This window comes from Macrotis lagotis, chromosome 2 (genome assembly GCF_037893015.1).
Source record: "Macrotis lagotis isolate mMagLag1 chromosome 2, bilby.v1.9.chrom.fasta, whole genome shotgun sequence".
Classification (NCBI taxonomy): domain Eukaryota; kingdom Metazoa; phylum Chordata; class Mammalia; order Peramelemorphia; family Peramelidae; genus Macrotis; species Macrotis lagotis.
In genome coordinates this window covers 45,069,410-45,084,080 of record NC_133659.1, presented here as the reverse complement: position 1 = coordinate 45,084,080, position 14,671 = coordinate 45,069,410, and the positions used below count along the sequence as shown (strand labels likewise).

At 36.8% G+C, this 14,671-nt stretch overlaps 1 protein-coding gene across 1 annotated transcript in view; it reads right to left on the bottom strand.

Moving 5' to 3' along the window:
* Positions 1-14,671, bottom strand: part of LOC141510980 (vitellogenin-2-like) — a 63,813-nt gene that overhangs the window by 35,562 nt on the left and 13,580 nt on the right. Inside the window, 8 exon segments of the mRNA XM_074220347.1 lie at positions 4,626-4,843; positions 7,211-7,429; positions 8,425-8,550; positions 11,948-11,998; positions 12,000-12,114; positions 12,313-12,470; positions 12,564-12,714; positions 13,695-13,843. Coding sequence (XP_074076448.1) covers positions 4,626-4,843; positions 7,211-7,429; positions 8,425-8,550; positions 11,948-11,998; positions 12,000-12,114; positions 12,313-12,470; positions 12,564-12,714; positions 13,695-13,843 — 1,187 coding nt within the window.

Here is a 14,671-nt window from a genome sequence, read left to right as displayed (position 1 = left end):
AACATATAAAAAAGATTAAACACTATGAACAGGTTAGGTTTATCCAAAAAATCCATGATTGGTTCAACTTAAAGGAAAATATTAATATAATAAATCATGTTAACAATGTAAATGAACCACATGATTGTATAATAAATTGATGCTGAGAAGGCATTTAACAAAATCCAGTGCCAATTATTATTTTTAAAACTATCCAGAATGCATGCTAAAAGACCTTTCCTCAATATAGTAAATATAATTTATCTAAATTTAAGAGGAAACATTATAAGATTTAAAGTTAGAACTTTTTCCAGTAAGACTAGGAGTAAAGGAAGAATGTCTATTATCACAACCACTATTTAGCACAAGGTTTGAAATAATCACTATAGGAATAAGCATAAACAAAAAGAAGAAAAATGATCACTTTTTTTAGATGATATGATGATTTTCTCAAAAAAAAACTTCAGAGTCAAGAAAAAATTGAAACTACAAATTTGGTAAAGTTGCAAAATATAAAATAAATCCATGAAAATCATAAGTATTCTTGAATGTTATCCAATGATATATTCTAGAAAGAGATGGAAAGTGAAATTTAATTCCAAATAACTATAGAAGCTACAAAATACTTAGTAGTGCATCCACCAAGATGACCTAGGAGCTTAGTAACTGAACTGTGAAATATTCTTTATAGAAATAAAGACAAACATAAATAATGAAAGAAATGCTACTTATTCATGGACATTCATGGATAGCAAAAAATATTATTATTATTATTATGTCAATCAAACTGTCTTCTAAAATTAGAAAAAATAATAATGAAATTTATATGGAATAACCAAAGGTCAAGGATCTCAATAATAATAAAATAAAATAAAAATAATAATAAAAAAGTAGGAAATGGCAGGGGAGGGGCATTAATGACTCCAGATTTCAAATTTTATTTCAATGCACTAAATTTTTTTTAATATGATACTAATTAAACCTTAGAGAGGTTTATTAGAGAAACAGATTAAGGACACAACAAAGAGAAGCAAATAAACCCAGCAGAATGGTGTTTAATAAACCCAAAGATCCCAATAACTGGGGGAAAGACTCACATCTGCCAAAAACTGTTGATAAAACTAGATAATAGTCTGGCAGTAAGTAGGCTTAGATTAACAATTTACACTATAAACCAATTATAAGCTCCAAATGAACATCTTGTTATAAAAAGTCACAGCTTAATCAATTAAAGGAACAAAGAAGAAATTATGTTTCAAAAGAATTCATGTGTGAATAAGTGATAGAGAAGATCATATAAAATAAAATATATAATTTTGATTATATAAAATTTGAAACTTTTTGACTCAAACAGATCAAATATAATTAAAATTAGAAGAGAAATTGGTAAATTGGGAGGGGAAAACCTCTGATAAAGGTTTCATATCCAAGAAAAATTTAAAACTGATTCAAATTTATTAGACTAAATACCATTTCACAATAGAAAAATGTGAAGGCTATGAAGATATCGTTTTCAAAGGAAATAATCCAAACTATCAAAGACCATATGAGGAAAAGTTCTAAAGTATGAATAATTGAAGAAACAGAAATTAAAGCAATTTTGAAGTTTGACTCCAGACTTATCAGACTGTCAAAAATGACAAATGTTGGAGGAGCTGCAGGAAAGCAGGCATACTATATGCTGTTGGTGGAGTTATGAATTTGTCCAGATATTCTAGAGGGCAATTTGGAACTAAAAAATTGCTAAATTGTATATAGCCTTTGAACCAGCTATCCACTGCTAGGATTATATTGCAAAGAGATTAAAGGAAGATGGAAAAGATCCATATATACAAAAGTGTTTATAGCTGTTCTCTTTGTGGTAGTCAAAAGTTGGAAATTTAAGGGAATATCTTCTTATTGCCAAATGAATGGAGAAACCATGGTATATGAATGAATTGGAAAATAATTATTATACATAAGAAATAATGAACTTGGATAACCTCTTTGAATTCATGCAGGTCAAAGTAAACAGCATTATAACAATTTATATAATTACTACAAAATTATAGAGAAAGACAACTTTGAAGGAACTGAGAACTCTTTTAATTCATAGATTAAACCATAGCTTAGAAGATTGAAGATGAAATGTTTCACTCGCTTTCTGCCAGAATTGTAATGAACTTAAAATGCAGCCAGAAACATTTTTGCATTTGGGAATATAATTTGGGAACGTAAACCCATGTATGCTTATGATAAGAATTTTATTTTTAATTTGAGTTTATTTTTGTTGTTCCTTTGGGTTACTGAGAGAGCTATTTATGAATATTTGCAAAAATCAAATAACTTTACAACATAATTTTTAAAAAATTATAAAGGACAGGAGAGATATGACCAAATGGGAGAAGGACAAATACCTCAATTTTCAGGATGGGGGGAGAAAGAAAAGAAAAAAAGAGTGGAGATTGAAAATTCTAGGTCAATAAGCTTGAGTTTGAGTTTTAGCAAAATTATATTATTTTTATCAAGAACCCAACATACCATTATTATACAGGTACATTAGGGGGATTACATTCATAAGATAATACATCTGGATCTAGAAGGGGCCTCAGAAGGCATCTAATTCAATTGTCTCATTTTTCAGATGAGAAAACTGAAAGCCAAGGAGGTTAAGTGATCTGTCCGAGGTTATCCAGGTAGTTTCAAAGACAGGACTTGAAGCCAGGATCTTTGACTCTGGAGTCACTGCTCTTTCCATTGTATTATGCTGATACTCCGAATTAATATCATTTACCCAAGTATTAAATAAATTTCCCTATGAATCACTAGGAATAAACTTTGGAAAAAAAATGGAGAATGGGAGCCAGAGCCATGCTATAGAACTGGAGAAGGGCAGATGTCTCAGTCAAAAAGGGAGCAGAGATTGGAAACTCTAAATCATAAGCTTGATTTCTTATTTTTGGTAGAAATCTAGGCTTTTATTGAGGGAATGAAAGATTTTACTCTCATGCTGGATTAGATGGGTGGAGATGGGCTAACTCATAGTACAATTAGGTAGAATTAAACTGATTTAATTAGAAGATTGAAAGACTAATCATTAATGTATTTATGTCAACTGGAAGAAAGTCTCCAGTAGAGTGGCCAGGGATCTTTCCTTGGCTGTATTTTGTGCTACATTTTTATCAGTGTTTTGAATGGAGGCATAGATGGCATACAAAGTAGGAAGAGATGGATTGAGGCCACATTGGATTCATTATGATTTGAATGTTAGGTCTCAATCTAATCAAATGAATTTATTAGGAATAAAGTTCAAGCCCTTGCACTCAAAAAGTCGACTCTACAAGACACAAAATGGGCAGCACAGAGTGAAATAATAGTTTATCTGAAGAAGACCTGGAGTATTTAGTGGACTGCAAGCTCAATAAAAGTTAACAATGTGACATGTCAATGAAAAACCACTGTAGTCTTGGGCTGCAAGAGGAGAGGCATTTTCAAGAAATAAGGATGTGTCTTCTGTCCTAGTCAGACCATATCTAGAATATTCTCGTTAGTTCTAGGAAGAACATTTTTTAGGAAAGACAGTGACAAGCTAGGGAGCATGGCCAAGAGGAAGATTTGCATGGCAAAAGGACTTAGTTTAAGAATGTATGAGGATTAATCCAAGGAATTGTGATTACTGAGTCAAGAGAAGAAAAAAAAACCTGGAAGATGGGAAGAGGATAATAGAGCAGATATCGAAAACTCTTAAGTTATGAGCTTGGCTTCTACTCTTAGCAGAAATCTAGACTTCTCCTTTATTCTCTCTTTCTTCTTTTTTTTCTTTTTTAGTTTTTTTGCAAGGCAACGGGGTTAAGTGGCTTGCCCAAGGCCACACATCTAGGTCATTATTAAGTGTCTGAGGCCAAACTTGAACTCAGGTACTCCTGACTCCAGGGCTAGTGCTCTATCCACTGTGCCACCTAGCTACCCCTCTTCTGCCTTTTCTAATTCATCCCCCATATAGCTGCCAAATTGAGATCCCCAGAATACAAATCTGATCATATATCTTCCCTATTCAATAAACTTCATTGGTTTCTATCACCATATATTTATATAAATATATATTTATATATATATATATATATATATAATATAAAAATAAGATTGGTGATTCATGGCTCAAGAGGGCAAGACTAGGAACATTGGGTAGAAAATGTAGAGGGAGTGAATTGATTTAAGGAAAAACTTCCTAGCAACTAGAGATATCAAAGAGTAGAATGGGTTGCATGGTGTGTGTGTATGGGAGGGAAGGGGGTCCCCTTCACTAAAATTCTTTAAGTAAAGACTGGATCACCACTGTTGGAGTATGTGACAATCCTCCATAAAGAGAAATTATGTGCATTTCCTATATACTTTATAATTTCCACAGTTATTTTAGAATTTCATAACAAATCAAGTCTATAATATATTTTCATAATGTGACATAGCTCTGACAAAGATAGGAGACTTTAATTAAACCACAAAATAATTTGCCTGGGAGCTGAAGTATGCATAAAACCACTATTGATGTAATTAGTGTTCTAATTGCTCTCCCTGCTGTGGACATCAGAGGCCATACTGGTCCTCAGATGTCAGTATGTTTGAAATAACTACTTATCCTAGAAATTTGCCACTGATTCCCTACGTACATGTTAACCCAATCTGGAAAATGATTTGTTGAGATGGTCTTCAAGCAGGAGTAGAAGGAACTGGCCACTTGCAAGCTCTTCTCCTTCAGCATAGTGTTGGCCACTGTGGTCACCACAGAAGGAGGAGGCTGTGCTTCCAACAGCAAAGCAGATGCCATCATCCGGACTTTGGGTGACAGGGAGTGTTCTGCAATGATCTCCTGAAGGATTTGTTGGACCTATGGACAGAACATAGACAGAAGCAGGGTAGAAATATGTTAGAGACAAATCCTTTGCCTGAAAACCCTCGTCATTCTCCCCCTCTACAAAACTTCCCAAGGTTAGCAAAAGTCTCCCTCCGAGAGACTGTCCTTGGCTAACCCTAGATTAAAGTGACCTGAATGTGTCCAATATCTATTGTTCCCTTTAGCAAATCTCCATTGTTGAATGTGACAAACTCTAAGTTAATGAGGGACTTTCTGAAATTCAAGGGACTTGTTACTAGAGGAAAAACAACACAGATACAGAGAAATTCATAGAAAAAAAAAAATATATATATATATGTATATACACACAAAGTCGATAGAAAGTAATTTAAGCAGGGGTAAATACTTAGCAGGATGAGGACATGTCTGCTGTAGGAAGTGACATTTGACCTGAATCTGAAGTTAGAGATTCCAAGATGCAAGAGGCAGGAAGGACAACAATATAGGCCAGGGGGGTGGCCAGCACAAAGATAATACTTTAGAATGTTATGTACAAGGAACAGCAAAGAAGTTGATTAGTCTGGAAAGTAGAGTTCCTTCATAGGATTCATAGGAAGCAAATGTAAAACATGGGTTTTATAGATTATAGAAAGTGTTTTAAATTCCAAACAAAAGTGTTCTCATTTTTTCCCAGTAACAAGAGGAACCACTGGAGTTTATTGAATAGGAAAGATACATGGTCATATTTTTGTTCTGGGAATCCAAATTTGGCAGCTGTATGGGGGATGGATTGGAAAAAAAGAATGAAGAAGGGAGATCAGAAAGTAGAATATTGGAATAATTCTGGCAAGAAGAGATAAGGGCTTCAACTAGGAAAGTGTCTACAGGAGAGTTGACAAGGCTTGGCAAGATTGGGGAGATATTAACTCAATCCACAACACAAAGATAGTTAATAGTTCTCTTTAGAGGGGTCTATGTCTCTCAACTACATTCTAAGTTTTTAAGGCCAAAGAGTGCAACCTTATATTTACTTGTGTGTCCCATAGTCTCTTAATCACAGTAGGATTCCCCAAAAATATGTCTCACCAGTTGATTCATATGAATTTTTCATGACTCAATTATAAATATCAGTATCTTCTACCTCTACCCACAATTGTGTTTGTCTCATGAACTGTGGAGAAAAGATTTACCTTACTCTTTGCTGCTTCTTTGGGGAAATGAATGGGTAACAGCCACTCTAAGAAACCCAATAGATTAGGTCCACTAGGGGAACAATGACACTAGGTTCATAGATCCTTGATACACACCCCTCAATACACACACGCCAATGCGGATGTTATCCTGAAGATAAAGACAAATCTTTACACCATATAGACAGGATAGTTTAAGGTAGGGCTGTTTAATATCAGAAATAAGGCTTGAAGGGTCTCTGTCCTTTCTAAGAGGTCCCAAAATGGGGAATAGGATCTCTTCCAAAGGGGCTGCCATAATTATAAAAAAAGCCTCTGCTTACAGAAACATCAGGTAAATATTCTTTTTAATAAGAGGTTCCTAGGAGACTTGTTTTCATGAAAAATGTTCTGTGTCTCATCTCTACTGAGTAAAAACCTAAATTAAAATGATTAGAGCCATTTGGTAAAGTCCAGTGCATGAGTCATGGAGAGGTAACATTATGAACTGAAATAGCTTCCATACAACATTTTCTAATATCCATGGTAATGTCTTCATGTAGTCACTGAATTGGCCCTTTTTTTCCCTTTCAATTAAATTGAATGTGTGGGAATGAGGAGAGAAGGGGGAACAGTGGAGTTTGAATAAGTGAATTCTGCACCAGGGTTCATCAGTCAGCCCAACTTGTTTCCAACATCAGCCAAGCATTTGCACACAACGAACCATTTTTGGTGCGTCATTGTTATGATACAACCATTGATCATTGCTCACATTAACTATTTCCCTCTGGTAAGAGGGGGCCTTGGATATACCAAATCAGATCAACAAATGCGACAAACATGCGGTGTTTTTGTCATTGTTATTTCCTATCTCTAACTTCTAACATAGAGTGTGAAACCTTGATTGGCTGATTGTTTGGTGTTGGCCATAATCCTTTCATGAGCAAAAATCAGAGGGCAATATGGTACAATGTGAATTAAAAAAAAAAATCTAATTCTGGGGTCAGTGGGCTTAAATTCAAATTACACCTTAACATTTATCAATTGTAACTTTAGGAAGGTTTCTTAAGCTCTTTGGGCTCACCTGTCCTCATGTAGAAGGAGGGGATGAGACAGGATGATTTTTGAAGTCCTTTCTTGATCTCAGTATTAAATCTGATGATGTTGGACCCAAGTTTTACTGCTCTATCCCTGGACTGTGTGTATAAAATAAAAGGAACATGATTCTCACCTTTGAAGGGTCTTTTTTGACTATCTTCCTCAGGGCCATCACTGCTTCCACTTGAACCCTGACTGGAAGACCAGAAGCCAAAGGTGAAAATCCTGGCAGGTACTTCTGGATGCGTTTGATGCTGGCCACTTGGCCTGAGTTGCCAAGGGCCTTCAGGGCTGTGACCATTGCTTCTTCCTGGCCATTTTTAATTGCTTCATTTGCATAGTCATGGAGAACCTGCCAATCAAGTGCTTGGTCATTGCTGAATCATCCCATAGGGATGTAAAGTCAGAGGTCCTCACCACCATTTTCTCAAGAATTCACAAGTTAACCATCAACCATCTGGTCACCACAGATTAATTAATCTCTTCCTATTTGTTGGGCTCTATACTAATCTCTGAGCACACATACACACACACACATGTCTGCCCTCAAGGAACTTACATTCTGATAAAGAAAATAATTTGTAAATAAATAGATAGCTACAACATACAAAGCAATATCTCTTTGGAACCTTCTTTCCTGGACTTGGAAAAGGGAAAATGATTACCAAGAGACTTTGTAAAGACAAACAACATGACAGACTTAGGAACACTTAGCAATCCATGACTTAAGAAGACCAAAGATGATTCTAGAAGACACTGCTTCTGTTGGAAAGATGATGGATTGACAAAACAGAAAAAAGACATACTTATTTTGGCTGCGAACAATATGGGAACATGTTATGCTTCACTATACATACTTGTTAACATAGGTTTTCTTTTTCTTTTTTTCTTTTAAATTTGTGTAGGGACAGGATGCAGATAAAATAAATGCTTAATTGAAAAATAAAATGAATGATTAAAAAGACATTTCAAACATCTATGACTAATGTTGATTTTATTTTTATTTTAAAAATTTTATCAGTATATTTTGTAGCATTAGAAAATGTAAGGCAAGGCAGCTAGGTGGCACAATGAATAGAGTACCAGTCCTGGATTCAGGAGGACCTGAGTTCAAATCAACCTCAGATACATAGAAATTGCCTAGCTGTGAGACCTTGGGCAACTCACTTAACCCCATTGCCTTCAAAAAGTAAAAAAGAAAAGAAAAGAAAATGTAAGGAACTGTGAAAATATCTTGGGAACTTTCAAGGAATATATATATATATATATATATATATATATATATATATATATACATATACATATATATATATATAGAAAAAAATTTTGATATTTGAAACCTCTCACCTGAAGAGCATCAGCAGGAGATGACGAAGTGGAAAGATAAGACCTGTAAACCATAGAACCATAAGCCAGGAGGGCAACTTTTTGAAGCAAGGAATTTTTCTGTATTTGAGGACTGGTGACAATTTCCTATAGAAGTTAAAACAGCTCCATTTTAAACTAATGTAACTGGGATGTTTATAAAAGGGAAAAACTTTGATTCTGGGCATTTTTGTATTTAGTAAAATTGGATTCACCAGATTGCACAATAATGCAGCTGCAATTTCAAGGCACTTTGGAAAGGCAGCTGTGTTTGGGGAGAATGAGGGAAAGCAGGGGTGGAGACAACAACTTATGTGGTCAGTCCCATCAGCCTTAGGTGGAAGAAAGTGACAGGTTCAGAAAGGGGAAGGAACCTTCTCAAGGTCACACAGCCAGCAAGGTGCTGAAGTGGCCTCAAAACCCAGGTTATCTGATGTCCAGCCCAGGGACCTTTACACTAGGATGTCATGCTGGCAACCAATCCCCCCTCCCCAAGAGTAGCCTGGTGGTCAACAGAGTCAAAGGAGGGGGGGACATGCTGTCTGAGGAGCTGTCTTCAGAGGGAGGAGGTAAGTGGCCATAGGGTCAATAGAGGACACGTTAGATGAGGGAAAGAGTAAAAGCCGGTTATTACAAGTAAGACCTCAGGGAGTATTGCTAGAATTATGGTTATTAACCAGGGCTTTGCATATAGAACACACTTTAATAAATGCTTGTTGAATTTGTTTACTCCATCTGTGAGTGTCTGCCAATGCCGGTGGCCAGCTGTTCTAAAGGGCCAGACTCCTAGATGGGGGCCTGAGTCTAGAAAAACACATCACCAGGAAGGCAAGCCAAACCTGGATGAGACAGGTATTTCCAGCTTAAAGGTCACAGGTGAATGTCACCGGGCTGCCTCATTCCTTTGTCCCCAAAGACCCTTTCCTGAAAAGAAAAACATCTTATTAAAAAGTCCCTTGGAAAAACCCATGTCACATCCTCAATATAATCCTCATCATGTCCATAAACAAGTATAGCTAGAGAAGAACCAGATGGAGAAAGAGCTCAGTACAGGATGTCCCATTTTGGAGAGGGGACACAAAACTCACCTACCAGGATGGAAAAAGCCTAAACTTTGATTCAAATATATTCAGCTTCCCAAGGGCAAGATAGGGAAAGCATCGTAACCAGATTGGAGGCCACTCCAGTGAAAAACAAATCTGGGGATTTTAGTAGACAGTGTGACTCAATATGACCCAGAAACCAGAAAATTCCAAAACCATAATGCATTTAGGGTTGAAGGGTTAACATAGGTTAACTCATTTGACCTTCATGACAACTGTGAGAGATAAGTAATCTTATCCCCATTTTATAGATGAAGAATCTGTGGTTGGAGGTAATATTTCCTATGGTATCTCATTTATGGCATTCCTTTTTTTTTTTTTTAAACAAAGGGTATATAGGCTCTGAAATACTGAAGGAGAAAGCCAGAGAAGGCTGAACCAGGGGCTTTGGACTCCGGAATGTAGCAGAATCCCATGAAGGAGCTGGGGAGGTTAGTCAGGAGGATTTCTGAAGTATCTTAAGTCTTGTTATATAGAAGAGGTATTAGGGGGTTTCTATGAGACTCGTGGCAGAAGTGGAACCAATGGGTGGAAGTTACAGGCTGAAGATCCACATTCAAGTTTAGGAAACACATCTTGAAATTTAAAAGCAATCAAAGGCAGAAAGGTCTATGATTGGCAGAGCATTGTTCCCCTTCAATGGAGTTCTTGCAGCAGGACCTGAATGATCACTATCTGGCCATTCTGGACTCAGGGACTCCTATGTAGGAATGGGTAGGACTTGATGATGTCTGAAATCTTTTCTAATACTTGAGATTGTATTATTCAGAGTTTCTGATTTTCAAGTCAGCATGAGGGTAGTTGGGAAGTCATTTCCAGACTCTAAAAGGTCAGGTTCCTGGGATTTTAACACTGATCACCAACCTGATCTTACTATGTCAGGTTACTGGGTTCACTTGGGATACTGAAAATGGCATCTTTGCACAATGCCCCCTTTTTAATCAATTTTATGTGAAAGTCAGAATATCACTCCTTGATGTCCTGGTCTTCTTTGAGACCGAATGACAGTTATTATTATCATCATCATCATCATCATCATCATTTTGAATAAGCAGATCTGGGTCCAAATTCAGACTTTTCCATTCACCACTTATACTTTGGAGGTCATTTTTATACCTCTAAGCCTCAGCTTCTTTTTCTGCAAAAGAAGTGGCTGAATTCCCTCTAAGGTTCCTTTTATCTCTATGTCCACTAGAGCAGATGGGTCAAGCATGTGGCCTGCCAGGGGCATACTCTGCAATACTCCCAGATGCAGCTCAAACAAGTTAAAATGCAATTGGGGAATATTTAACAAAATAAAAAATACAATAGAACTTCAATAATGTTAATATGTGAATTTCTTAAATATGCAACCCACAGACTGTGACCCTTATTTCTATTAGAGTTCAGCATCACTGACCTAGACTGTGACTTTACACAGATGAACAATACAGGGGTCGGTGTGTATCACAGCCATCGGATCAAAAGACAGAGTTTAAAAAAAGATATTAGAGACTATCTGTGTAATACAGGCATTTTAGACTTGGGGAAACTATATATATATATATATATATATATATATATATATATGCATATGTATATGTGTGTGAACAAAAATTTATATATATATATATATATATATATATATATATATATATATATATGTGTGTGTGTGTGGAAGACAGAGAAATAAGAGACAAGGATGAAGAGAGAGACAGAGAGCAACTGAGAGAGAGGCAGAGAGAAAGAAAAAAGTGAGAGAGAGATGGAGACAGAGAGAGAGAGATAGAGACAGAGAGTGCATTTCAGAGTTTACAAGAGAAGGGGGAACGTGGGACCGAAATTTAATTTTCTCTCTTTCTCTGTCTCTGTCTCTGTCTCTTTCTGTCTCTCTCTGAGTCTCTGTCTCTGTCTCTGTCTCTGTCTCTGTCTCTGTCTCTCTCTCTCTCTCTCTCTCTCTCTCTCTCTCTCTCTCTCTGTCTTTATCTCTCTAAATGAATTTCAGGTTAGGGTTAACATATATTAACCTATTTGGCCTTCACAACAATTGTGAGAGATTAATAATCTTGTCCCCATTCTATAGATGAGGAATCTGAGACTGAGAGATTAACTTACTTGCCCAAAGATACACATCTAGCAAATGTCTGAGTCTGAATTTGAACTTGGGGCTTTCTGATTTCAAGTCCAGCATAGTCACACCCTGAGCCACCAAGTCTAAGTCACCTGGCTGCCTCAGTACTAATATGTCTCTTCCTGGGTTTATGTGCTATAATCCAGTCAATTTAAGTGGGGAATTTATCATATTGATCGGGGATTTCCCTTGACACCCTTCCACCACCACCACCACCACCACCACCATCCCCCCATGAGAAAATATTGCTCTAGACAGTCCCCAATGGCTTTCACTGTCTGTTTTCACTTACTGCAGCCATGGAAAGGACACTGATGTTGTCTGTGGTGAATTGGAATGAGAAAAATGACCACCAGCAAATTTTCAAAGAAGGAGAAGGTATTGGTCATGATTTTTTGGTTAATGAACTTCAGGGTCTCTTTGGTTCCTGCCATGGTGATAGCACTCAGCAGCCAGCCCCTTACACCCACAAGTCACAACACCTTCATTTTATGCCTAATATTTTGGTCTCTAAGGTTTTTGTGGCCTACAGATAATAAGGATGTTTGGGGACTCCACCCTTCCCCCCAGTGGGAATTTCCCAGTCCACTCAACCCAGATCCCTGAAAGGAGACGGGATCTGGTGGAGTGATATAAGGAGGACAGCCTGCCAGTGACCTGTAGTGAGGCTTGTCTTCCCACTGCTTCCAAATGTTGGCCAGGCTTCCAATATCCATCACCCGAATCAACTGGATAAGCTCTAGAAATGTGGTGGGAGCATCTTCATGGAATGTTCCTTCGTTGTTCAGGATGAGGTACTGGAGGACATTGGTGACCTGGGACCCAAGGAGGAGACAGGAATGTCAGCACAATTCAAATGCTTCCAGCTCTCCATGAACCTATGATTAAGTGAAAAGCTCCATCCTTACCTGCCTCTCTGGGTTATTCATTTTCACCAGCTGAAAAGGCATCTGGTGTCTGGTGGTCAAGAAACGGTACAGAATGCTTCCCAGATTCTGCATTTGTATTTCTGGGGAGCTCCAAGGTTCATTTTTCACTTCAATCAAATTGAGATCTTGCCTCAAAGAACAAAAGAAAGACATATGAATTAGGAAATATTGTTAATCTAGAAAATAGGTAATCATTGGGAAGGAATGTGTTAAAACAGTCAGAGACTTGCTTTGGAGGTGGAGAATGTGGGTTCAAATCTCACCTTGGATGTTTACCATTCACTTAGGTTACCTTGGGCAAATTATTAACCTGAATTTTCCCCTTCTGTAATAATTACTATGGTTGGATTAGATGCCCTCTGAGGTTCTTTCTAGATCCATATCTGTGATCTTTCTTAGATTCAAAAGACCTGGGTTCCATTCCTCACATCCATATACCTACTACTTACTTATGTGACCTTAGACAAATTAATTATTTTTCCTGATCTTCAATTTCCTCTTATGTAAAATTTTCATCCCCTGAAAAGATATCAGACATCTATCTGGTGGTTAGGAAATGGTACTGAAGACTGGAAGGTCATTTATCAGGGATTTTATAGGGTCAATTCCTATGCAGATATGGGTTGGACAAGGTGGACTCTAGGTTTCCTTCTAATTATAAAATTCTATGATTCTGTTGATTCTAAAGATAAAACTAGAGTTATAAGGGTGTGATTAGGTAATGCTGGTCCTCTTTCATCTCCCCCTCCATTCCCTTAATACTATATATCTTTTGCATGGACTGAAGGGAGTAGTAGCTGTTAAAGTCAATGTTATAGGACCATGACTAATTCTAGAGGTGTTTTGACATTGATTCCATTTTTGGAAATTTAGACCTTTGTTCAGTCTCAAACTTCTAAGTATTCTCTAACTCCACAACAAATATACTTTTTCCTTCCCTTTTTTTTTAAATTCCAAAGAAAAGCAGATATACTGAAAGAAACTCCTTCCTTGGTCTGTTGTTTGTTGTCATTTGATTCCTTAGGGATTAGTTCACAACTCCAGGAGTCTTGGCTATTGATTAGGAGTCAAAGGATATGACTGCTTTCACCTAATTGAACTCGAACTCACTTAGTTTCTGTTATGCCAACACCGTTATCCTCACTGAATGGGGATACTTGGTACAACTGGTGAACTGCAACTTCGGTGATCAAAGACCCGAATCCTGTATACTTCATTTTGTAGGAGAATGTCTCTGTTCCTTTAACAATCCCAGCTTCCTAGAAAGATAGGTAGACTCAGCAGTGAACACAACAAGCAACAACTGTCTGATCATCCTTGTATTCATTAGGCACTTAATAAATGTTTGTTGGATTGGATGGATCTGGAGCACATTGGGGAAAAAAAAGTAAGTCTATTCCATGAAGCTGCCCATCTTCCATCAGGGTTGTTCTTGGATACAAAATCTAAATTCTAAGCTAGTATAAGTAGCAAAAGAATAAAATTTAGGGTCAGATAACCTGGGTGGGAATCTTAGTCCTGCCACTTAATAACCATGGCATCAAACTATGCACCTTTAGAAGTCAAAACAGTTCCATTTTAAATTCATAAATTCATAGAGTATTTGTAAAAGGAAAAAGAAAACTTTGATTCTGGGCATTTTTGTATTTAGTAAAATTGGATTCAGACCAGATTGTACAATAATGACAAGTTATCACTTCAAGGAATTCAGAGAAACAGATTTTCAGAGTTTGAGGAAAGGCAGGGGAAAGAACAACAATGCATGTGGTCAGATCCAGGTGACTGTTATGAAGCTGGTCAAGTTTCTTAGGCTCATAAAAAGAACTGGAAACTGTGGTTATCTAGACCAGAGGTTCTAATTTTTTAAAAAATGGAATAGCTATATTTTAATATAATTGACTTTATCATACTGTATATTTTATTTTAGACATTTAAAAAACATTATTCTGAAAAATGGGTCCATAGACTTCACCAGACACCAACGGAGTTCATAACACAAAAAAGTCATAACTAATCTAACATTTTACATATGGGGAAACTGAGGCAAGGCAGAGAGGTCAACTAGCAAATTTTATTAAGCACCTATT